General features: G+C 33.1%; 2 protein-coding genes across 2 annotated transcripts; one reads left to right on the top strand and one right to left on the bottom strand.

The window, feature by feature from the left end:
• Positions 1–439: 439 nt before the first annotated feature.
• Positions 440–7,996, top strand: LOC132942734 (dolichol kinase). Its single transcript, XM_061011364.1, has 8 exons — positions 440–534; positions 1,518–1,756; positions 2,568–2,782; positions 4,493–4,684; positions 4,786–4,995; positions 6,257–6,515; positions 7,510–7,587; positions 7,863–7,996. Exons 1-8 carry the CDS (start codon positions 440–442, stop codon positions 7,994–7,996), a joined length of 1,422 nt encoding a protein of 473 aa, XP_060867347.1.
• A 1,848-nt stretch (positions 7,997–9,844) lies between these two features.
• LOC132942347 (serine/threonine-protein kinase MAK-like) lies at positions 9,845–27,514 on the bottom strand. Its single transcript, XM_061010656.1, has 9 exons — positions 27,113–27,514; positions 26,228–26,282; positions 25,981–26,148; positions 24,840–25,178; positions 13,351–13,526; positions 11,596–11,745; positions 11,254–11,436; positions 10,557–10,673; positions 9,845–10,490 (listed from the first exon to the last, which is right to left on the bottom strand). The coding sequence occupies exons 1-9, from the start codon at positions 27,211–27,213 to the stop codon at positions 10,478–10,480; spliced, it is 1,302 nt and encodes a 433-aa protein (XP_060866639.1). The 5' UTR covers positions 27,214–27,514; the 3' UTR covers positions 9,845–10,477.

Raw genomic sequence — 27,514 nt, 5'->3', positions numbered from 1 at the left:
GCTAAGTAACTCAGTGGCGGATTCAGCGCAGCAAATATGGATATTTGTGGACTGGGCCCTCGGACTTGGTAGCTCACAATTTTTTTTAACTAAAAAAACAACAATCAAACCTAAATAATGAGTCTTGTAATTGTATGTTGTGTCACTGGACAGGGCCCTTCACTCAAGCAAACACATCTATTAATTTGTTCTAAAATAACTTTTGTTTATTGTAGTGTACCTACCTACCTAGTTTGTTACTTATACTGCAGATTGGAAATGTCATAGGTAACCTATATTTTAATAATAATAAGAAAAAAAACACTTTCAAAACGGATCCTAATTATATCTAGTAATTATAGGAACGACGAGTCAATAACTACGTGTCTATGTAGCTGGTAACAACTAAAATATTATTGAGCAGGTAGTACCTACATCACAACTCACTTCATATTTCATTATGCTATTTAATAGGTCTGAAGTGCCGTCGTTGGATGGTCCCTTATCTCTTATGAGTTCTATCATGTCTACATGGTTACATTTATTCGGTCTATTGTACTAACTATGACACTATGTACAGATTGTTGAATAACCTAATAAAAATTATAAAAAAAAAAAATTAATAAGTAGCGGTATACCGTAGGTACACGAATCGCCGACGTTTCGTCCTCGTTTATGGCCATTAGGCTATTAGCTGTTTGTTTGTTTGGTTGTAGGGGAGGATACTGTTGGTATGGTAAACACGTGTGTGTAGTTTTGGCAGATTTTCAAGGGGGCACCCGTAGGTATCTACCATGCCCGGGTGGGGGGTGGCGGCACTTGTTCTCCGGATGCCGCCCGTGAACCGAGGTTTGAACCACCGCCGGCGTGCGTCACAACCGACGCCTTAGTCCGCTCGGCCACTCGGTCCCCCTATAATACATTTAGGTACAATACAAATACATTTACATAATTATTTATGTTTTGATATATCAGTCACTACATATAGGTATTTAAAATAAAATGCAAAAACCATATGAAAATTATTTACAGTAAATAATTACCTATACCTATTCTTTTTTAAAAATATAAAGTTTCAGTATAATACTTATTAAATCTAAATTCTTTGTCTGCAATACAATTTTCATCAGTCAAATTTAATTTTTAAATAATATATTTAAACTATGCCGCATGGTTAAAAAAAAAAAACGTCTTACAACTCCCGGGGGCCAAATGTCCAATATTTATATTTACAATTTTAATACCTATATTGAATTGTATAATAGACAGGCACGCAATTGATTCATGGTTCATTGTTATGCAATTAAATTATAATTTAAGTAAATTATAGGTAACTCAAAATGGGTATTTATTAAAAACCAAAAAAAATTGTTGCCTCGAGTAATTATTTTATTGGGTCCTCCTTTGTAATGTTTGCAGACCGCGAATTTTTCCGTGAATCCGCCACTGCCGCAACTATATTGCGAACCGCGATGTAGCACTTTGTGTTTTTAATCATTGTCGTATTTTCATTTAAATATTTCAATGTTGAATTTTAGGCGAAATGCGGCGCCCGGAGCATGGCTAATGTTGGCGTTGCCGTGTGCAATAATCGCCGGCTTTTACACATGCGAAACCTACTCGGAACCGTACTTGATATCGACGATACTGAGTTTGGGTATTTTGGTTAGTGCGGTGTCCGACGTGTTGCACTGCGAACGCTTCCCGGCCAAACCGTTGAGTTACATCGTCACGGCGGCCGTTATCGCGCAACTGCTGACCCTCTATACTGAGTTGGGCAAGTAAAAGTAAAACGTATACATACTATTAAGCTATAGGTTTACACGAGACATGGACCACGAGAGTGGACCACGCTTTCGGCCCCACGACCCAAAACGTGATAGAATCAAACAATGTTTGATTTTCAGTCGTAGTGAGATACGAACGAAGGTGGCGTAGTGGCGTGATTCACTCTCAAATTCACGCCCCATGTAAACGCAGCTTTACCCATGATAAGCGATAAGCGTTCACCGGTATAAAACAAAATACTTTTTTCTACAATAATTATTGTTACTCCGAAAGAGGAATAAGTATATTGGTCTTTGGAGTTGCAAATTATATTTTAGTAGTTCGCTTTATGTACTTCGATCACAATACGGTAGAATAGTGGATCCAGAACTTGGATACGATTTTATTTTTCATGTGAAACTAATATTTCGCGGCTTGGAGCCTCAAATCGATATCAATTTTTTTTATAAAGGGCTCTGCTCCCCCCGGTGGCTCAGTCCCTAGTCCTTATACTTTCCCTTTATACAAACACAAGACTTGTTATAGGCATTGTACCTGCATGGCTGCATTGCTATACGTCGTGATATTTCTTTACACGAATCTAAAATTGATCATCGAACACATTTTTGTATCAGTGTGGTACCTACGTGGACCTGCTAAACTTAACTTAGAATGATCGAATCGATATAATTAAATTAAATATGCGTCACTGGTGTCCGTAGGTGAGGGAAATGGCCCTTTCGGCCTTCCAGTATAGATCCGTCGGTGTCCGCCCTGTATATTAAAACAAACAATAACGTGAATATTATTTTGTACAACAGGCATCGTTTACAACCTGACATGTGCCGCGTCCTGCGCACTCGCCTACCACCGGCTCTTGCGGTCGGTCGTGTCTTGCTGCCCGCTGAGTTTCACGTACGGCGAAGCCACTGTCACTGCGCAGGCCGCGCTGCTGTTTGCCGTCGCCTCCGTCACCAACATGTTGGCGCCATACCATCAGCAGACGTGTTTCGACGTGTTCACGCTGATACTACAGGTATAACAATCACGCTGGTCTGGCACTACTCAGGTGGTATATAGGCATGGGGGTGTCGGCACAGTTGCGGTCAATACCTTTTTGGTGGCATTTGCGGTCACTATTTTTTATACCTATGAACTGGATTTACAATACTGACATAATAATATAAAATATTAATAATAATAGTAATTATTATTTAGCTCTTATTCCACTCCAAAATATTGACGAGATTGGCTTATAATTATGAAAAGCAGTCCTAATAATGAAAAACTTTAATTATTTAATTATTTCATGACTATTTTGTAGAAAAGTGGTTCGAAAATGAAATAATGTCCAAGAATCTATGGAATTGTCAGGTACCAAAAAAGACACAGGACGAATAATGTTGTTGAAGGCTGGAACAGCAGATTGAACAAACAAATTAATAGACCTTGACTAACTTTTTAAGCTCTATACAAATGTCTCAAATTAGAAGCTGAGCATGAAGACTTATTGTTTAATCGACATTTTTTAAATTTAGAAGGAAAGAAAAGAAAACATGTTACATGGAGCTCGACATTAGAATTGACAAAACATTAAAATCATATGAAAATGTCTAAAAATTCTTTCGTTTGTTCAAAAACTTACTTTTTAAACCGTAACAATTAACTAACATATCTCTATAAAATTTATAGTTAAATATCATAATAATTTTAATAAATATTTTTAAAAAAAAACTTAAGCACGCCAGTAGATATTTTATTTATTGACAGTCCTAAGCCTGTAAAAGTGCGAAGGAAAGTTGTAGTTTATTGTATTATATTAAAAAAATATTGTTTAAAATTATTGTTATTATGTCAGTATTGTAAAACCAGTTCATAGCCCATTATTGGTAGGTATAAAAAAAAGAGTGACCGCAAGTGTCACCAAAAAGGTATTGAGCTCAACTGTGCCGACCGTATCTGTGCCGGAATCGGCATGGGTATGGCGTATCTCGAACTGGACACGACCAAAGATCGGCATGATTATAAACGACAGTCCCGGCTGTCACAAATTATATTAAAATTACATGCAGAGTGATTTTTGAAGCATAATATACCGCCTCCCTTTTTTCTCAAATAATGCAGGCATTCAAAATCTGATGTTTGGAATTTTCGAATATATACCTATTATATAATAATACATCAAACGATTTTGAACATTTGACATTTTTTTTACCATTCAAGGAATGTCCTGTGGTAATAATAACTTCTGTTTTTCTAATGAGAGCTATATCTTTTATCTACCTATCTTTTTTCATTTTAAATTATTTAGCAAAATATTATGTTTTTTAAACATTCGGATGCACCTATATTAGAACCAAGAATTATAAGATAATGTAAAAAAATCTCAATCTCCCGTAAATATGGTGTTTAAGTAAGAATATTTAAAAATTCCAAAAATCAGATTTTGAATAACTTCATTGTTGAAGAAAAAACCGATCTTCCTATATCTTTATATTATTTTATCGTGTGTATAGGTATTAGAAATAAGTACCCCCCTTTGAATTTTTCTAGGCGACATGATTAACTATTATTTATAATATATGTTATGTTACGATCGGTATTGCTTAATTCACGTGTTTGTTAACGTTCTGATATTTTACTTTTTTAAGTAGGTATAGGTTACCTATAAGTCTTAAGACCACTAAAAAAATAAATATTGTTTGCGACAAAAGTATTGCACCTAATAAAACTTTTATTTTTTCAGTACGGAATTGTCGGCATTTCCGTGTTTGCCCTGGTCGTGTATAACGTGGAAAAACTACGCGCGTCGCCCGGTCGGTTTTACGCGACGTTTGCCATAGTCGTGTCCGCCACGATAGTGTTGCCACTGCATATCGTCCTAAACGGTAGTCCCATTCTAAGAATCTTGCATTGGGTTACGAGGGACCGACACACGGTGAGAGCACGTCGATATTAGGAATTATCTTCTGTCTGAAATGCCACTGTACAACTATATAATATAAGTACCTAATAAATATATAACTACGTCGTTTACAGACAATACTGCTGCTGTACTGGGCTGGCTGTTCGGCGTTCGCCATCGTTTTCGTGTGCGTGCAAATAATGAGCGACGCCAAGGCGTCAACTTCGATTAGAAAGAACTTCCATCTGGTCGCTTGCCTCGTGTACGCGCCGGGTCTTGTTCACGATCCTTGTCTGTTGTACCTGGCCAGTGGCGTGGTTTTTGCTGGTTTCGTGTTTTTGGAGGTGAGTGTTTACTAAGTTTATAAATTATTAATACACTCATCACTATAATCGTTTTATGATAATGTTTAAAACTGCATAGGTAATTCATTAGACACAGTCTTGTTAAGTATTCGAATACTTGTATTTAAACACTTTTTTTGTATTTCAAATACTTTTTGACCCATGTATTTTAAATACTTAAAAAATTCTTTTTATTTGTATTTTTATTCTAGAATACTAAATACTTTTTTTAATTCTCGTGGTCTAATCCAAATTCCAATTACTAATATTTTGGAATGTACTATTTTAAATTTTGTTTCTACAATATTATTTACTGTAGCTTATAATTTAAATACAAGTTTTGGTATTAATGTTATTGAACTTTTTTTTTATCATATTTATTTTAATTTGTACAATCTGTATAAAATATTTTTACAATAAGCACAATAAATGGAGGGATACATAATAGGGTTTAGTTGGCTTAATTAAAGAAACTATTCAACAATAGTACTTCATGGCGTGGGTAGTATTGGTTAGTCGGCTTGTTATTGAATTGATTTAATTATTGATTGAAAAACAAGATAAACAAGTTAAAGTTAAGTTAAAAAGTTAATTTAATTTAAACTTTTTAACTTAACTAGTTACTTTTGGCTTTTCATTAACTTAACTGTTAACTTACTAAATTTCTTTCTTAATTAACGTGAAATTAACGAGTTAATTTTTCATTTTAAAAAGTAAGTTAAGTTAATTTATTTTGTTTTTAATCTTAAAATATTTCACTATTTCAGTCTAATTAGTTTTCATGTCAAAAAATATGTATCGTAAATTGTTTAAAGTTAAAAATGTATATCATTCGAATCTAACTTATATGGAAATACTGTATGATGTATGAACACTATATCCTATAATTTAGTTTTGGGTTGGAAAAAAATTAAGCACGCTAGCGTTGCATAAACAAATTAACTTTTTTTAACTTAATAAAAAGTTAACAAAAAGTGTGCATTAACTTTTAACTTAACCGAGTTAACCTATAATTAAATTAACTTTTAACTTTTAACTTTTTGTTATTGGTGCATATTAACTTAACTTAACTGAGTTAAAACAAATCATTAACTTGCCCAGCCTTGTATAATACTATACATACGATATAACCATATAGCTGGTAACCTTTTTATAATTACAACCTGTTTATTTGTAGATATTAAATTTAACGATTTCCTCTTTTTTTAATACATTTCCTGCTGCTACGATTATTTAAGTACAGTTTGTTCCCTTCTGACAGACTTTGCGCATCGCCAACATGCCGCCACTGGGCGTGGTCCTCCAGGAAGGTTTTCGCGTGTACTCGGACGAAAAGGACGAAGGACCTGTGGCATTCACTCCGATCTACTTGCTCGTCGGATGCTCTCTTCCGCTTTGGATCCATCCGCGACCTGACCTCAGGAGCCTGTTGCCGCTGCTGTCTGGCGTGTTGTCTATAGGAATCGGAGATACGGCCGCTAGCTTGGTAGGCTCACGGATAGGACGTCATAAATGGAAAGGTAGGTCTTGTCTACCAATTAATTTTTTTGATAACGAGTGTGCATAAGATTTATAGACGTATCTATACCTAATTTAAATGATTGCCGATGCTCAGATTTTGTACACAGTTAGAATATCTGCTATTATATTATATAATTGAAATAATTAAATTATTTTTATATCAGCTATATAGATATGTGTATATAATATATGAAATCGGTAACAATACAATTCAATATTGGTATACTTATAACTAAAAAAAAAATGTTTTCAAAACAACGGATAGGTATTTTTATAATTTATTTTTGTTTATAAAAGAACGTTTATTGAGTATTTACAATCTAAAGCAGTGGCGCCACAGATATTTTCAGTGGGAGGGGTTATATAAAAAAAATTATATGTATATGTATATATATTAAAATGGGTTTTAAATTGTATTAATTTAAATACATCAATATTCAGTATAGTAAAAAAATACCCCCACCCCGTGTGTATGCCACTGATCTATAGTATATATAGTATATACATTATACATACCTAATACCTATATTGCTGGTTTGTTACGAAGATTTTGACACTGGGTTTGTTCATTATCACAGCGGACACATATATTGGATTATATGGAAACAGTAACTACGGGTATGGACGTAGGACTGGAAACGCTGGCATTGAGGTATTACTTTTTGTATGGGGTGTTTCAACTTTGATTTTGCAATAACTTAGAGAAGTGAGTTTAAAGATGTCTTGATTAATTTGAGATTGTTCTAAGTCTATGAAGAATAGTGATAACGGTGTTTTGTTCTTACGAGGGACATTCGAAATAATTTTCACTTGATATCCCAGTTCAGATGAATCATTGGTTATAAATTGGTGGCCAGTACAGAGATGATTATTTCTAATGACAACTCTAAATGGTTTATTTTCTTTTGATTGATAAAAGGGAAATGATTTGTTAATTTCCTTGAAAAATCAACGTGTATTAATTTGTATAATATGATTATACGTAATTTGCAGGTACGAAAAAAAGCATCGAAGGGTCCGTGGCTTGTTTCGCTTCTCAAGCTCTGTGCATTGTCGCTCTCAAATATTCAGGTTTGTATAAAGAATGAAGAATCTAAATTCATAACGAAATCTGCTATTCATTTACCTTAACCTATATGAAATGGAAACAAAAATTTACTTCATTATCATTTATCTTTGGAAATCCAATAGAAATAATTAACGTGTATCTATTTGCAATTTACTATTCACGTTTAAAATCTCAAATCCTTCTTATTGATTAGATTGGATTTGTTGTAAATTCAGATTCTTATAGAATTTTTAAATCCATGTTTTTATTAATATGTTTTTTTTATAAAAATCAATAGGTTTAGCATGTGACATTAATCTGATGATACCGCTGCTCGGAGCTGGTTTCGTAACTCTCGTCGAAGCAAAAACTGAACAAGTTGATAATTTAGCATTGCCTCTTTTGTTGTATACGCTTCTATTGCACTGTTAAATTACTAAGATTTATACGATTATTATTGATATTTGTTGATTTAAATAAAAATTCAGATATGTTTTATTAAATTTATTATTTTTTTATTAAAAAATAAAATAAATTATAATAATATATTACAATTTACAATATGACATTTTATGTCTTATAGTAATATCGAATAGCTAATACTATATTTTTATACGTTTTGATTTTTGTTTGTTAGAGTTGACAGTATTAAGATTTACTGTACACAAAATATATTCTTACGATTTTAAACTCGATAAAAAAGGTTAAGAATATTATTTAAAAAATACTTAGATTTTATGAAAAAAGTTGTTAATTGTTATTTAAATACACATTACACATGATATGTCTATATACAATAGAAGTGGTATAGAAAAGATATCTCTGTTTAAATAACGGCCGTATAGATTTACGTCTATGATTTAAATATAAGACAAAGAATAACTCCATGCATTTTAGATTTGGAAAGAATCGATGAATTTAAATTTTAATGGGTAAGGCTTGACAATTTAATTCAAGATTCCTCGTAAGTGTTTCTTACAGAAACCCAAAAACCTCAAGCATACAAATGCGCAGACATTTTTTTATAGACATTTCTAGTTTAAATTCGATATTTAATCGAAAAATAATTATTTTAATTACTTTTCTGTAATTCAAAAAAATATACTATTCGTAGGGACTTATTAATTTTAAGTAAGGTATTTATTTCATGAGTTATGAATCCATTTACACTATTCTACATTACGTAGATTTTACCATACATATTAGTGTTAATACTTAATAATAACAATTTAATAGCTAGTAGTACAATACCTATATAGTATTATATGAAATAATAATATAATAAATAATAATTACTATATACCTAATATATTTGATTTTTTTTCGGTAAACATTAGTTTAACCTAAACTTACGGTACTATACTAATAGAATAGTAAATTATCTAATACCAATATAAATAAATAGTAAAATATCCTCAGAAATATATAGGCCAACCATAGAGTAATAATATTAGGTACTCTATGAGGCCAACAGAACCGCTCAGAATCGTGTAGCGTATGCAATGATTTATCATTGAAATACAATTTAACACTTTTATTTCAATGACCTACTCAATGTCGAGGTATACTATCAACAGAGTGACTTACTCGGTTTTTAATTTGCGTATCTATTATTTTGACGGATTTTAAAATGTGTTATCAGAGTAGAAATTTGTATCAATAAATGTATGGTTAGCATTATTATAATACTGGTACAATATTTTCGTTTATTATTTAATGATCATATTATAAACATATTAAATATACATTTTATACGCGCAGGGTTATCTATCCTGCAATCACCCATACCTATATTATCTATATTAGTTTTCTCGCTGAATGTTTGTGATTAAAAATAAATTACCTATATTTATGCATATGTAGGTAATTCATAGTAATTAAAACCATGTAAAAACATTTTTTTTTACTTTTGTTATTAATACACAATATGTACCAGTAGCACATTAAGAATATGAGCTATATAAAACTAAAAAAAACTTAGACAACTTGATTGAAGAAACCACCCATTGATGACACTTTCGTAGAACATAATATTTTTAAATCATAATTACTATTGACAAAACCAGTTAGTTATATAGTTCATAATGTATACGTAGGCACCTACCTACATGACTTCATTTAGCAGAAACGAGAAACTAACTTGTACATTGCTTTTTATTTTCGAAACTACTTCTTAGTGGAATTGTATGTATTATATTATGTATAATCTTAAACACTAACCTTGTCACAATATCACCTTGGTATAGTTTTTGCCTTTGAGGTACTTTTTACAATATTTCAACAACCAACATAGCGATTATATACCTATACAGTATACACTGATGACTGATGAGTAATGTGGGGAGGTGCGTGAGCAATATATCATAGTAGGTACTTATCATATTACTTATAATGTTTACAGTGTGAAAGTAGTTCATAATTATTTGTAAATAGTAAATACTTAATAGGTAGGTATTTTAAATTTGTGTATTTTTGATGCACCTCACAATATTCATTATCGTAATAAACACAAAATATTAATTTTTAAATAAAATATTTACGAGTTTAACAAATAATGAATACGTGGACAATGTGTTCTCGCTTATTCATGCTATTATTGAACAGTTAACTTTAAAGTTAAAATTCATAACCACAAATCACAATTCAATTTTCTAATATATAATAATATGTTTATCACCCATAAAACTAAATACTATAAATATTCAAATTATATTTTTAACGCACAAAATATAAAAATTTTTAAAATAGTATTTGAAAAAAAAACTAAAAGTTTACAATATGTGATATTATTATTAATATACAATAAATTAATTGTGTACATGGCAGAGCTTAGGAAGCAAAAAATAAAATTATTTTGATTGTTTTTTTTTTAATTTGATTAAATTCAGCTTTTGATTTTAATAATTACTCAAATTACTCCAAGTACCTGAAACAATAATGTGAATTTTATTTTTATAGACCCAAAAACTACAATAGGTAGTTATTTATTTACTTTGAAGTCCATTCGTTTTTTCCATGTCGTTTGCTATTTTTATTCTTATCGCCTTGGCCATAAGACACTTTGCTTACGGATGGGAATGTGTCATTTCTCATGCTTTTTGACATATTCCTATGCATAGGTAGTAAGTTTTACATAAAAAAGAATATAAATAAAGAATCATCATATTTTATTGAAGTAATATTATTTACTTAGACGTATTGTCCTTAATATTTTTTTGTAAATACAGAATAAAATGTTTTGTAAATTTAAATACCTATATTATAGACCTATCTGTACCTATATTACCTAATAATTAGTAACCTACCTATGCCCTATATAAAAGGGAAATCATATAGGTACTTAATATTTATATGTTATTGCTCTTGTTAATAAATAATGATGTCATAATATCTATAATACGTATTCCTATAATAAAATAAAACTTAAAAACTGTAATGTTTTTCTGTATTTTAAGCATATAATTAACAAAATATCTGTAAAACTAACAACTAACGTAGTACTATAGTATTTGTATGTATATTATTATAATATAATATTATTATTTTGGTATCGTTTTGATCGAAATGATATAGTGTTAAAAAGTTGTTAATCAACAGCAAAAATCCCAAAATACCACTTAAACATATTATTATTTTGATTTTTTTATGAAAATATAAATATTATTATTGATAAATTGTTATTATTTTACTCATTCTCAGCTGCTTGGAAGTTGGAAGCCCTCCCCGTTACATATCTGGCCACTGATAGATAATGTTGCTTGGCGCTCAGTTTCTTTTTGCTTAACACCATAACATCCGCATCGTTATCGTACCATGTTTTCTCTTTATTACCGATTGGCTTGTTCGCCAACGTTTCCCATTGTTTTTCGTATCTAAAATGCATAGTTATAATACCATTACGGTATCAAACTTTTCAAACTACCTTGCAGGCTGCAGCTATCAAACTACTTAACTACCTACTAGTAATCTTTCACTGATATTAAATATGATATCAGCATAAAATTATTTATAATATTTATTCATAAGCTCACTTCAGTTGCTTGTTATTGTTTGATTGTAGGAGTGAAATTTGAGATTTCATTAGTTGTACGGGCTGTCTTTTTTGTTGGCCAATCTTAGCATAGGACACCTCTCCTACATCCTGACTCAAACGTAGTTGTCCTACTTGGAAGTATGGTTGCCTGAAATATAAACAGGATAACAAATATTCAAAATGTACGAAAGTCAACAAGACGTAATTTTACTATTTTTATGCTTTAACAAGTGTGGTTGCATTATTATTAACGTTTATACGTGGTACCTATTGTACAGTGTTGTTAAATTATAGACAAATGACAAGTGGGTAGTAAATTAAGTACCTAAGTATAATATGATGTCACCGAATGCGAATGGGTAATGACTTATTATTATTTTAAACAGTTTTAAAGATATACTGTGTGTTCGTGGAAATTGAGGACACTCAATTATTCTGCAGTTATCTACATTACTCAGTAACCTATACATATTTTAATATTCCGTCTGAGGGAGATTGATGATCCAATAATCAAGTTACATGTGACATGTCCCATGTTCATGAACATTGAATACAAGGCTCCTGATATAGTGTTATAATGGCAGTTGAAAAATATTAAAAATACATAGGCACACATTTTTTTTATAAGTACCTATTTAAAGTTTCAATTTAACCTAATTGATCAAATTTAAAATTTAAAAATAATTTCTACTAACAAAATCTTATGAGAAATCCTGGAGGTATTCAATTTTCAAGTTTTGGAAATTTAAAATTTTGACTACCCAAATATCAACTAGATTCACTTTCCTACCAACCAGAAAAGATGCTTATCTAGTTTTTAAATAATATTTAAATGTTCTTAATAGTTCATCTAAAATTTACATATACTGTCCCCTTTTCTGCTCTGCAAGTTTGCTAGTTAATACACTTGTTTGATAATTGAAAGTTCTGGAAACAAAACTTTTATAATGTCTTCTATAATATGCGTACTACTAATGCGAAAACAATTTACGCTAATTTCTTACGATTATTAGTATAGAGAAATAAACACTTGTAGATGAAACAGTTATAATGTGTGTAAAACACATTTTTTTTACATAGGTAATCAAACATAGGTTATCAAAAAAAAAATGTGTTAATAATCCGAGTACCTCATGTTGGCTGGTAGGTAAATATAATATAATAATAGGTATATAGTCAATAATTATAGTATACAGGGTGTCCCACTGAGATCTGACAAATGAAATAACTTTTGTTCTAATTAATATTTTTAAAAAATTTCTTTTAAATATAATTCATAGACTATTGCGCTACATTTTTAGTATACATTTTTTATTTTTTATTTTTTTATACTGAAAATAAAAAACTTAAAAACTGATAAAAAAAATTTCCAAAATATCCAAAATAGCCAATTTGTAAATCTGATTTTCAGAAAAATTTATATCGTAAAAACATTTAAGTCAAGTGTCTGATTTTTTACCATTTTTTTAAATATCAATATTCTTGTAATATACGATAATATATACCTAACCCAAATTTTTCTGAAAATCAGATTTACAAATTGGCTATTTTGGAAATTTTGGAAATTTTTTTTATCAGTTTTTAAGTTTTTTATTTTCAGTATTAAAAAATAAAAAATGTATACTAAAAATGTAGCGCAATAGTCTATGAATTATATTTAAAAGAAATTTTTTAAAAATATTAATTAGAACAAAAGTTATTTCATCTGTCAGATCTCAGTGGGACACCCTGTATATATAGATATAGTGTATACCTCAAAGCACTTTGTGCGCTTGGTCTTCGAATCGGATTCCAACTAAGTAGTAATTCCATTAAATGTATTCCATCCCGACTTGCATTTGGTACAACCGTATTAAGAGCCAATCGTTTGAATTGAGGAAACTTAAAACTCATAGCTGATGCCAATTGGTAACCTTCAAACCATTCTTTCTGAAATATAAATAATTAACTAGGTATAGTAATATTCTTTTAAGATAGTTTAATTTTGTAGCATTATACCTATCTTATACTATGATAATATTTTAATTTATAGCATCATACTTCAAGTTAACGAATAATTGTTAAATTATTATTATTTACTACGGATATTCCAGTAGAGGTATTATACATTTATACTACTTATATGATATACTCAACGAGTCCCATCTGCCTGAAAACAAGGTTTCCTCTCACGCTTAAAATGTCTATACTCTATATTATCACGACATATTACATGTATTCATGGTACACGTTATGTTCCGGTATACCAAAATATCATGCTAAGTAATTTTGAACACGAATGTTATGTCAGTAGCACATACCTAATCTACCTATCTATACCTATATTATATTGTAAGAAACTCGTGTTGTATTAAAATAATAATAAATCAAATAACATATTTATACCTAATTCACTTTTAAAAACATACAAAAATTGCGTGTAATCGTTTTTTAGAAAATTATCCATTTAGTTTTAATAAAACGGTTAACAAAAGCGGCATATTAGGTGACCGTGAGTATTAGTTAAAATAAAAAGAATTATACACTGGTTCAATAATAATTAATTCAGAAATATTATTGATATTAAATACCTATAGGTTGGTAACTATATAAAGTATAAACATTGATTTCTACAAATTTTTTTAAATATTGTAGATATTTTGTGAAAAAAAAAACATTGTTTCTAATTATCTATATACTCAAACATCTGAAAATATATGGCATCTATCACAAACTTTAAAGTATTAAAGCACTATTTTTTTTTATGCAATGTTGATCATAATACGGAAAAGGTATATGGAAATAATGCGTGTTGAGCGAGCTTTTTTATGTTAATTGTTTAAGGTACCTTTACATTTATTTCTGTTATATATCTTATGTAGGTACCTCAGTTACTACCTACTAACTAAGTACCTACCCGACACAATTAATATAAAAATTATACAAAAGTCACGTCAAAAGTTCAAAAGGTCAAAAATTATACATAATTATACTTCCGTAATCATTCATCAATGTCTGATACTAAATTATACTTCTGTAAAGTAACCAATAGAAAATGTATTCAAGTAAAATAATATTGTTGCTAATTGTTTTCTGTATAGGACTCAAATATAGAATTAATCGGCAGGGCACGCATGTTGCGTGATTTAAAATATTTTATTTAAACGATGTTTCATTGAAAATCGAATTTATTGCATTTATATTATGACATTACATCTCTATATATACTTATATTAATTGACAACCGTTTATTTGTTTGTAAAATGTGATTTAATCCCATCGTAAAACCATTTATGTTTCTACAATATTTCTATTTTGATATATTGTATTATTTACGACAGTCGACAATAGGTACATGAATAAATTATAAATATATAAATACTTACTCTACACATTCGTTTTATAGGTAAGGTATCAGCTATTAAACTTGATTTAAAAATAATAAGTTATAAGCTGTAAAGGTAAACGGTATAGGAAAATGCGGGAAATGCCTTTCTAGTCATATACGATATACCTATATCCACGTTATAAATTATTAACACGTCGATATATTTCACTGTATTACCTATCCACTTATAGACGTTATAGTAAAATGGGTACAAAAAAGCTATGGGAAAAACTAGAAGATACTTTTATATTGATTTATCATTATTTATTCACATTTTTCTTCAATGAAATTGGTTAAAAGTATTTTTGACGATAACTTTGTTAGTAAATTCAAACCTTTGATAAATCAACCTATATTATATATATATCGGATATGGATCGCTATGGAGGCAATTTTAGAGCACCCGAAAATCATAAATGTACCCTTAACTACCACCTATTTTAATAATATTTGAGTGTAATGGACAGATGCGAACTATTTCTATTAATTATAATTCACTAATACCTAAATACATTACCTACCTATCTATAGCTTTACAGTAACGTTAATTAATCAAATCTTAATAATTGTTGCCGCCGCAACATAACAGAAATAAGATATCGGCCACGGGGGAACAGCTGGTCACACACACACACACAATCACCGCTGTAATCATTGTTTTATTTTTGTATATATTATTCAAACGTGTCCAGTGAATTATTATGTAATTGTACCTACAGTATTATTATACATAATTATTTTTATTATCACCGCGTTATCGCACTTCGACGAGCTGGCTCCGCGAATATTATTTAACACGGCCGCCGCGATTTTTGTCTCGTACCGAACGTTCTCGCAGCAGTATCCACGCATGCATTTTTGTACCGCAATATTATAATATTTTTTATACTAAAACGGTAAAGTATTGTTATTTACAGATTTTTGTTGCAGGCTCGAATAGCCAAGTATTTAATTATAATCTTATTATTGTGCGCCATAAGGGCCATTTATTATACATATTGTAATTCAATTTACTTTAAGTTCCGCGGCGCAAATTGCCATATTATTATAATATATTGAGTGTGCGCGAATCGCCGGCTATTTAATAGTAAATAGTATTGTATCGTGGGCGCGAATCGCCACGAATTATTATATAAAATTCTTGTTATATTATTATTATTATTATTATTATCATTACCCGGTGCGTATCGCCAGTGTTGTCTTTTTTTATACATTATTGTTATAGCAGAAGTATGAGACCAGCTGGCCAGTCTGCGCTCCACAAATTGTGAGTTATTCTTATTACTATTATTATTTTTACTATTACCCATTTCGTATTATAATTATTATTTGTTGTACCAGAAGGGCCGCATAGTATTATTAATTTATCATTATTCTGATTTGTCATAAGGACTACATATTATTGTAATATTATTTAACGAATTTATATACCTACAGCTCACATAGCTGCACATAATATTAAACCTTAACTCTGTTGAGCCAGAAGGGCTAATTTATATAATTTATTCTGTTTTGGGTGAGAATGGCCATAATAGCATACATGTATCTCGTTTAGCCATAAGGGCTGCGATTCATTATATTATATTTTTTTACACCATTATTGTGTTGCTGTGATTTATTGCCTTATTTATTATTTGTTATTTATTATTATTATTGTATTATACAGCAACTCATTTATACCAGCAACTGTGTTACCATTTTTCCTTATTATTAATTATTATAAACACACCCACATATATACACACTTAACACACAGATAATACACATAATTACACTACACGCATTACGTAGTTCGACAGTATTTGCCCGGCGATCCCGACCACTGCTGTTCGAACTATTACACCATTACACACCCAGCTAGTGCTCGCATATTTAAGACCTAGGTGTTAGTGGTGAGCGATTATAAGGTGTCCGGGGTGCGCGTATTATCGTCATAGGCTCCCGGCCCGTACATTTTGGTGACCTCGACGTGATTTATAATATTATTTTCTTAGATTACGGATATTGTTATATTAATTCATTTTAGAATTAATTATTTCTTATTATCTTCCGTCGTATTGATATTATTGCTTACATTTTCATTTTGTGATTAATATCTATCTACGTCAGTTGATAATAGTCTGATTGATAATTTAAAATCAAGCTAATATTGCCATTTTAATTATTGTTATTTAATTATAATATTTAATCAATTTGTATCGCAATTGAAATTTCAACTCTTGACAAATCAATTTTACCTCGTTGTATCGGTCACATTCGACCTTGATTTGTGATCCTTCATTTGTGCCAATATTTCTTGTAAGGACTAAACGATGTACAGCGAAGAGGAAATAAAATTGTTAGCAGAGCTAAGAAGGAAACGAGGTGTTGTCAAAGCAGCCCTCACACGTGCCCAAACCTTTGTTTCAAATTTCGTTATCGGTGAGCAAGCAGTCTCATTACTCGAGTTCAGGCAGGAGGAGCTGCCACAAATAAACAGGAAGTTTGATGATATTCAGTCTCAAATCGAATTGATTACTATTGAAGATACTGTAGAAGCTGAAACCGAGAGGAATAAGTTTGAAGAACTATATTTTATGATAAGATCACAGATGCAAGAAATTATCAAGGCAGATAAGGCATCAAACACTTCTGTTCACAATGCTTCGCACATTTTCAGCAGTTCAGGACATCGGAATCAGCTGCCACCAATACCACTGCCATCGTTCGATGGAAACATACAAGAATGGTCTTCATTCTTCGATATTTTCCGTGTTATAGTACATGAAGGAAATGAATATTCAGATGCTCAGAAGTTTTATTATTTGCGTTCGTGTTTACAAGGGCAAGCATTAGACTTGGTGCGTTCTATTCCTATCAACGACGGCAACTATTCGGTAGTTGTTGAAAGGCTTAAGCAACGATACGACAACCCTAGTCTTGTAATTCAGTCGCACATACGATCGCTTCTTGAATGTCCAAGAATTGAAGAACCATCAGCATCAGCGCTGCAAGAACTTTATTCGCATGTAAGCACTCATGTTGCCGCACTGAGCGCGCTTGACCAACCAATCGAACACTGGGATGCGTGGTTAATCACTATAGTTACAGGACGTCTTGACAGAAGCACCGGGCACGGATGGCAACTACATCTGAGAAACACTGATTTACCCAAGTACTCGGACCTCGAATCGTTTCTGGCTAGCCGGTGTGTGGCGTTAGAAGGTTCAGAGGCAGTAAGTTTAAATCAAGGGGGATCTAAGGTTATTCCAAATAATTCGGGCACAAGGTATTCAAAACAAAATCAATTGAAGGAAGCTCAACTCACCCGATCAGTGAGTAATAAGAAGTTCGGAGCCCACTCAAGAGGTGCTCTTGTAGCAGCATCCGAAGTAAAAGAAAAATGCGCATACTGCACAAGCATGCACAGGTTGTATACATGTAGCAGTTTTAAGAACCTTTCAGTCGGAGATCGAATTAATTTTGTACGTGAAACTAAGCTATGTTTCAACTGTCTTCATCCAGCACATGCAGCTGACAAATGCAGATCAAGATATAATTGTTTTGTCTGCAAGGGGAAGCACAATACTTTACTTCATTATGAAAGAAAAGGGGAATCTTCGAAATCTGTGAGTGACGAGGACACGCCTGAAGAAGGTGTAGCTTCGTCTTCGAACCAAACTGGCTCAAAAAAGGTATTACTAGTTCATCAAGGACATGGCCACGTATTCTTGTCAACAGCAGTAGTTCTAGTAAGGGACCATCAAGGCGTGCGTAGGAAATGCCATGCCATACTAGATAGTGGTTCGCAGGTTAACTTCATATCCAAGGGACTAGCAAAACAACTACAATTACCAGCTGCAAGGTCGTCGATTCCAGTTAGTGGCATAGGAGCAAACACACTCCAGTCTAGTACCTATGTTGATGTACATGTTGAATCCAGATTTGGTTCATCGAGTTTCAACTTATCTTGTCATACCTTACCTGTTATCATGTCACAACTACAACCTGTTCGTCCTCCAGTGGAAGGCTGGACAATTCCAAGTGAGCTATTACCACAGCTAGCTGACCCTCATTTCTGTGATTCCAAACAAATCGATTTATTGATTGGAGGTGGTGCATTCTTTGACATATTGCAGCCAAGTCGTATACAGCTGGATGTGAAGATGTTATATCTGCAGGACAGCAAGTTGGGTTGGATAGTCACAGGTGAGTTGAGCCACACATGTCTGCTAAGTGTTGGCAGGTCGTTGGAAAAGGAATCTAAGGCAATTCTCGGCCACGAGGATGTTTTGTACGACAAACAATCAAAGGCAAACCAGTGTTCTATCGAAGAAAACCATGCGCTCGAACATTTTCAGTCCACATTTAGACGAAATGAGGAAGGTCGTTTCGTGCTGCAATTACCCGTCAAAACAGACCTAACTAATTTAGGTCAGAGTGTCAACTCAGCTACATCTAGGTTTCTCAGTATGGAGAGAAAACTACAGCAAGATGCAGACTTGCGAATTGAGTACACGAAGTTCATGAAAGATTATCTGGAGATGGGCCATATGCAAGAAGTTGTGAAGGAATCGAATATTCCTAAGCGATCATGCTACTTACCACACCATGCAGTATTCAAGAGCTCAAGTTTAACAACTAAAATTCGAATCGTTTTTGACGCCTCAGCGAGAACTTCTTCAGGGTTGTCACTCAACGACGTATTGATGCGAGGCCCAAAGACGCAGGAGGACATATTCTCAATTCTTACGCGTTTTAGAAAATATCAATATGTGATTTCGTCTGACATTGAGAAGATGTTCCGACAAGTAGCTGTGGCAGAACAAGACTGGGATCTCCAACGGATTTTCTGGCGAAATAATCCTAGTGAAGCTTTGCGGACCTATCGATTGGTCACCGTAACTTATGGTACAAAACCAGCCTCGTTCATGACAACGCAGTGTTTGGTAACGTTGGCACAACAAGCGTACGAACATTTTCCCAGAGCTGCGGACGCGATAACGAAGGATTTTTATATGGATGATCTTATGACGGGAGGTGAAACCGAAGCTGAATGTATTCAATTGCACCAAGAGATAACGTCAATTCTAGCCTCAGCAAAATTACCTCTAAGAAAGTGGTGTTCGAATTCCTCTTACGTCTTGGGACATATTGGTAAAAATGTCAGGGACCCCTTATTCACCTTGGAATTAGGAGATGAAGAAATGGTCAAGTCTCTCGGCTTATGTTGGAACCCAGTACTTGATGAGTTCAGGTTCAATGTCATACCAACTCCAGCACGATCAAAATTGACCAAAAGAACACTGCTATCCGATTTGAACAAGGTGTTTGACCCCATAGGTTTTATAGCCCCAATACTCGTAAAGGGAAAGATATTTTTACAGCAGGTATGGGCTTTGAAAATTGATTGGGATAGTCCCTTGTCTTCAGACATTCATGATCGGTGGATGTCATTCCATAAGGATTTAGAGAAACTGCAAAATATATCCATCCCAAGAAAGGTTCTACCAAAACCAAATGAATTCCAAATACACGGATTCTGTGATGCGTCGCAAGAAGCCTATGGGGCTTGCATATATGTACGATCGCACTGTTCTGAAAATACGTGGCAGGTTCGACTGCTGTGTGCTAGGAGTCGTGTAGCGCCAATAAAGGGTTCAACAATTCCTCGTCTTGAACTGAATGGTGCCTTGGTATTAGCACAATTACTCCAAAAGCTAACGGATGCTTGGGAAATTGATCGTCATAAGTGTCATTTGTGGACAGATTCCACTGTAGTTCTTAGTTGGTTAAATGCACAATCCAATCGATTAAAGGTGTACGTCAGCAATCGCGTTAATCAGATCTTAGAGCTTACAAATGCATCGCAATGGAATTATGTAAGAACAGATAAGAACCCTGCTGATATGATATCTCGAGGTACTAATGTAACGGAGATAAGTGCTTCTAAACTTTGGTGGAATGGACCTGATTGGTTAGGCATATCAGACGAGTTGTGGGAAAAGGTCCCAAGAAATATATTGAAGGAAGAAGAAATACCTGAGCAACGCACAATACAATTTGCATTAGTTGGAGTTCAATCTAATCAAGAGTTGGTCCAACATTACTCCTCCTGGTCACGACTGAAGAGAGCAACAGCTTGGTTAAAAAGATTTGTAGAATATTTGAGAACAAGAGGGGTACCAAGTGAAGTTTATTTGTCTGTAAGAGAACTGCAAGCGGCCGAAGTATGTATACTGAAACAAGTCCAAGCCGAATGTTTCCTTGATGAGTTACGATCTCTGGAATCTCAAGGGGAGTTGAACCTAAAAAGTAAACTGAAGTCCCTACGTCCATTTATAAAGGAAGGACTAATCTTGGTTGGTGGACGTTTGAACAATTCTGGGTTGTCAATGTTACAAAGGCACCCGATCGTGTTGCCCGCAAATCATAAGGTGACTCGGTTAATATTTGAACAAATACATTTAGAGCAATTACATTGTGGGCCTCAAGCTTTGCTTGCTGAGGTGAGACGAAGGTACTGGCCGTTAAGAAGTCGAGTGATGGCTCGTTCCGTGGTATCACGTTGCGTGAAATGCACCCGAGCAAAACCAACATTTAATGCTCCCTTGATGGCTCCATTACCCAAGGAAAGGGTCCAAGTCGCACGACCGTTCGCTGTTACTGGGGTCGATTTTGCTGGACCAATCATCATAAGAAGCGGTATAAGGCGAGTGATAGGCGTGAAGGCCTGGATAGCCGTTTTCGTATGTTTTACCACAAGAGCAGTTCATTTGGAGATGGTGGAAGATCTATCGAGCCAAGCCTTCCTGGCATCGTTGCGTCGATTCACGGCGCGTAGAGGCTTATGTTCAACAATATTTAGCGATAACGGTACAAATTTCGTTGGAGCAAGAAGAGAGCTGTACATGCATGTAATGGCTGCTCATCCACAGATAGCCCAGAGAGGTATTGAATGGAGATTTAACCCACCATCAGCACCACATTTCGGTGGCCTATGGGAGAGTGCGGTTAAAAGTGCAAAACACCATTTAACCCGTATGATGAGTGATGCCAAGCTAACTATTGGTGAATTATCAACACTATTGTGCCAGATAGAAGCTTGCCTTAACTCACGACCGCTGACCCCAATGAGCAGCGACCCATCTGACTTAGAGGTACTAACCCCAGCTCATTTCCTTGTAGGCAGTCCTATCTCGTTACCTCCTGAGGTCGACCTGAGACAGGAACCATTGAATAGTCTTAAAAGATGGAAGTATGTACAGGCGTTAATGCAACATTTTTGGCGAAGATGGTCTAGCGAATATTTACCTCAGTTACAAATTAGAGGAAAATGGAGTAGTAATAAAACTCCATTAAAAATTGGTGATATTGCTATTATAAGGGATGAAAACACACCACCCACAAAATGGAAACTGGGAAGAGTAGTTAACGTGCATCCTGGTAATGACGGGATCATAAGAGTAGTAACAATGCGCCTCGGATCCGGGGCAGAATTGAAGCGTCCGACAGTCAAACTATGCCGACTACCAACAGACAAGGACATAAATATAGATGCAGACGAAGAGGTAGTTGAAAAACAAATTTTCAACGCGGGGGAGAATGTTGCCGCCGCAACATAACAGAAATAAGATATCGGCCACGGGGGAACAGCTGGTCACACACACACACACAATCACCGCTGTAATCATTGTTTTATTTTTGTATATATTATTCAAACGTGTCCAGTGAATTATTATGTAATTGTACCTACAGTATTATTATACATAATTATTTTTATTATCACCGCGTTATCGCACTTCGACGAGCTGGCTCCGCGAATATTATTTAACACGGCCGCCGCGATTTTTGTCTCGTACCGAACGTTCTCGCAGCAGTATCCACGCATGCATTTTTGTACCGCAATATTATAATATTTTTTATACTAAAACGGTAAAGTATTGTTATTTACAGATTTTTGTTGCAGGCTCGAATAGCCAAGTATTTAATTATAATCTTATTATTGTGCGCCATAAGGGCCATTTATTATACATATTGTAATTCAATTTACTTTAAGTTCCGCGGCGCAAATTGCCATATTATTATAATATATTGAGTGTGCGCGAATCGCCGGCTATTTAATAGTAAATAGTATTGTATCGTGGGCGCGAATCGCCACGAATTATTATATAAAATTCTTGTTATATTATTATTATTATTATTATTATCATTACCCGGTGCGTATCGCCAGTGTTGTCTTTTTTTATACATTATTGTTATAGCAGAAGTATGAGACCAGCTGGCCAGTCTGCGCTCCACAAATTGTGAGTTATTCTTATTACTATTATTATTTTTACTATTACCCATTTCGTATTATAATTATTATTTGTTGTACCAGAAGGGCCGCATAGTATTATTAATTTATCATTATTCTGATTTGTCATAAGGACTACATATTATTGTAATATTATTTAACGAATTTATATACCTACAGCTCACATAGCTGCACATAATATTAAACCTTAACTCTGTTGAGCCAGAAGGGCTAATTTATATAATTTATTCTGTTTTGGGTGAGAATGGCCATAATAGCATACATGTATCTCGTTTAGCCATAAGGGCTGCGATTCATTATATTATATTTTTTTACACCATTATTGTGTTGCTGTGATTTATTGCCTTATTTATTATTTGTTATTTATTATTATTATTGTATTATACAGCAACTCATTTATACCAGCAACTGTGTTACCATTTTTCCTTATTATTAATTATTATAAACACACCCACATATATACACACTTAACACACAGATAATACACATAATTACACTACACGCATTACGTAGTTCGACAGTATTTGCCCGGCGATCCCGACCACTGCTGTTCGAACTATTACACCATTACACACCCAGCTAGTGCTCGCATATTTAAGACCTAGGTGTTAGTGGTGAGCGATTATAAGGTGTCCGGGGTGCGCGTATTATCGTCATAGGCTCCCGGCCCGTACAATAATATTTTATAATAAACTAATGTTATAAAAATCATACGTAATACGTTAGGTAACTATGTTAATCAGTGCTCGACTTCTGAAAATAAATATTAGAGTACCTAACCTACTTTGATGAAATATGACTAGGCTAAAATACCTATCCGAAAATTTTATTGAGGTACTTTGTCCCTTCCTCCATCAAATCAAATCAAGCACTCATTTTTAATACGTCATAATCAATGAATATATAATATACCTAACCTAACGTAGGTAGATTCCGGTATAACGATTATATTCAGCATGCTTCATGTTTAGATGCTATAAGCAACATGAGTTGTAGCCTTTAAAAATATATTCCATTATTCGTCTAAATTTGTATTTAGTGTAACAATGTTATACGTATAGGTTCTTATGTCTAATCAATATACTACTATAGAGACAACATTATGTATAATAATGTAGTGTAGAGTTGATGTTTTAATAGTTCAAAAAGATAATAATAGAATAGCATATAGCAATATTATAATACCTATAGGTCGCAATAATAAAAAATCTATTTTGTCTACATCCGTTTGACTTATAATCTATGATATTATTAAAATGGAGAACATCTTTTCGTCTCAGAAACGTATTATAATAAAGCAATAAATAAATTAAAAATACACCCTTTAAACTTTTAAATAGTATCAGGTAATCTTTCCAACGTGATATGCCTAGCCGCCTACAGGTACTATATATATATGCTAGCAAACGTTGTGAATTCGTGACATTATAGAACTGCAGTATAGGTACCTATATGGAAATATTGCAAGTAGAATGAAGATAACAATAATATACAGACTAGACCTATAAATGATGCGTAATTTGGTGTGGTGTCACACGCCTAACATCTGCAGCAGCAGCCCATATATACACGTAAGTACCTTATCGGGCGTGCCTAGGACCGAGCATATTTTGAATATTTGATCGATCTCGCTCGTGCCCGGAAACAACGGTCTGAACGTGTACAGCTCGGCCATGATGCAGCCGACGGCCCACAAGTCGATCGGCGTGCTGTAATTGATCGAATGCAACAACACCTCGGGGGCCCGATACCATCGGGTGGACACGTAGTCGGTGTACGGGGGGCGCGACCGAGTCTCCCTGGCCAAACCAAAATCGGCGATTTTGACAAGCTCGGGACCGCAGCACAGTAGGTTCTCCGGCTTCATGTCCCGGTGGAAGAAACCGTGCCTGTGCATGAACGCCAATCCTTGCAATATCTTTGAACAAAATTACACACGCGAAATGGAATATACATATACATATATATATATATATATATATTATTCATTATTATAATAGGTACATATTATTATTATATACGTGATGTACGTGTATAGTTTAAGGAAGGGAACAAAATCTGTATGACTGCAGGATACACCCAAGCTTATGGATTATTTTAGAGGAATTTCTTTAAACTATTAATGAGTATTAGACCAAAATATACATATCTATGCCAACTGTACCAACTATTATAGATACCTACAGTAGTAATTGGATGAAAAAAAATTTGCATAACCCTCACGAGTTTCTCTCATAAACGTCTTTATATCGACGGTATTATATATAGTCAAACTAGGATTGTGTTTGGCTAACTTAACCCCAAATAAATAATAATGTAATGTGTGTAAAAATCGCTAAAAGTACTTACTAATTGGGGAAATTGTTCTAAAATAATAAATAATAATGGATAAACCCTTAATATAGATTACAATAAATGTAAAAAGTTGGTTTTTTTAGTTTAAGTTAAAGGATATTACATTATTTTAATCAAATAAGTTTGGAATACTGTCCGCCTGTCCCTAATATTTAGATAATTATTATCTAAATATTACTGTTTACCACAATGAATAAATTATAAATACAACAATTAGGTAAAAAATGCATTTATACCAAAAACTTATTTTTCCACTTTAGAGTTATTCTGACTCGACAGTTGACTAATAATATGATATGATATGTATTATATACTTAAAATTTTCGTATAATGTATATTATATATTTTTATCATACGATTTTTACCTGATAAAGTATATTTCTGATGGACTGTTCGGGAAAAAATTTACTCTGACTCCGCATAAGCTGATAAAGATTTTCTTTCATATATTCGAATACAAAGTAGAGTGTATCGTTTTCTCTTATGACTTCTCTCAGCTTTATTAAATTAGCATGATTTAATTTTTTCAAAGACTGCAAAAATATTTTAACATTTGATAAAATTCAGAATTTTGCATGAAGTATATTAGTATATAATATAGAGTGTACCTACCTTAACTTCTCTCAAATTCATTGCTTCATCCCAAGAATAATATTTTCTTTTCATTCTGTAAGAATTAAATGTATTTTAAAACACAACACATGGGGTCTTAAGACATTTAGCCATGTATATACGGTATACCATAATTATTATATTATAGGTACCTATTCAAGTATATTACCTATATTATTATACCTATAATGGCTACTACCTAGCTGAAATAGGTATTTGTATAATACCTGCTGGCGCTGTCTAAATGGTTTAATTTATTGTGATAACGTCCGTAGATACCCAGTGTTTTAATTGTGTTAGTATTAATATTATGATACTAAAAAAAAAATTCGACAAAAACATATTCATTGAACTACGGGCGAGTATCTATAGTATTACCCTCAAAAATTGCATACCTGTAGGTATACAATTTTAAAAACCTCTACGAGTTACAACTTACAGATACACGTATTCAAGTTGTAACGATACGAGGTTAAATATACATATAATGTTACGATACATCAGTATTCAGTACAATAGACAATAGTACATCACATGTTATACAAAAGAGTACTCATATTGCAGCACATATAGGTATAACAATACTAGCTCATTTTACACGAGATAGGTAGTACCTCAGCTATACCTATCATATTAATTGTATGCGGCTTATTCTAAAAATGTTATAATCTTTCTCGAACATAATAATATTAATACGATATTTTTTATATTTTATTATCTTATTGTGTATAAATAACAATTATATAATACCAATTGTTATAATTATTTTCTTAGTTGAATTTTTTTAAGAATGTTATAATTTTGATTTCGTTTTATGTTTATGATGGGTAATATAGTGTACTTAATACACTAATAATAATATTATGTATGCGCAATTCCGTTTACCTCTTAATGGCCACCTTTTCTCCTGTATCGATGTTTTGTCCCAACACGACTGATCCATACGTGCCGTCTCCAAGCTGATTCAGAGTCATGTATCTGTTCATGTTGGTTTATTGTCATTTCTTCATGAACACACGTGGCGTGAATATAGCAGTGTTCTGTTGATATGTCTTTGCGTCGGTGACAGTATTACCTATATATTATAATATACGCCAGCATAGGCACGTTCTTAGACAGCGTGTAGGTACCTATCTTACAGTATATTATGTTATATTGTAAGCGATTAGCGTAAAGTTAACATTGTATGCGACACAACAGAATATTATTAGGTAGATTCGTACGATATATTGATCTGCACTCTGCGGCACGAAGACACCACATTGTACGGGGAACGCAGAACGTATA

This window comes from Metopolophium dirhodum, chromosome 4 (assembly GCF_019925205.1).
Source record: "Metopolophium dirhodum isolate CAU chromosome 4, ASM1992520v1, whole genome shotgun sequence".
Lineage (NCBI taxonomy): Eukaryota > Metazoa > Arthropoda > Insecta > Hemiptera > Aphididae > Metopolophium > Metopolophium dirhodum.
This window is presented reverse-complemented; position numbering and strand designations above follow the sequence as displayed.

Excerpts from the sequence above, each read along its gene's own strand:
- LOC132942734 (XM_061011364.1), top strand. The coding sequence starts at position 440 with ATGCTATTTAATAGGTCTGAAGTGCCGTCGTTGGATGGTCCCTTATCT. Across the intron at positions 4,685-4,785 it reads TTACGAGGGACCGACACACG|ACAATACTGCTGCTGTACTG; the intron begins GTGAGAGCACGT and ends CGTCGTTTACAG. Across the intron at positions 6,516-7,509 it reads AGGACGTCATAAATGGAAAG|GTACGAAAAAAAGCATCGAA; the intron begins GTAGGTCTTGTC and ends CGTAATTTGCAG.
- LOC132942347 (XM_061010656.1), bottom strand. The coding sequence starts at position 27,213 with ATGAACAGATACATGACTCTGAATCAGCTTGGAGACGGCACGTATGGA. Across the intron at positions 25,179-25,980 it reads TCAGAAATATACTTTATCAG|ATATTGCAAGGATTGGCGTT; the intron begins GTAAAAATCGTA and ends TTTTGTTCAAAG. Across the intron at positions 11,746-13,350 it reads AGCGCACAAAGTGCTTTGAG|GCAACCATACTTCCAAGTAG; the intron begins GTATACACTATA and ends TTTATATTTCAG.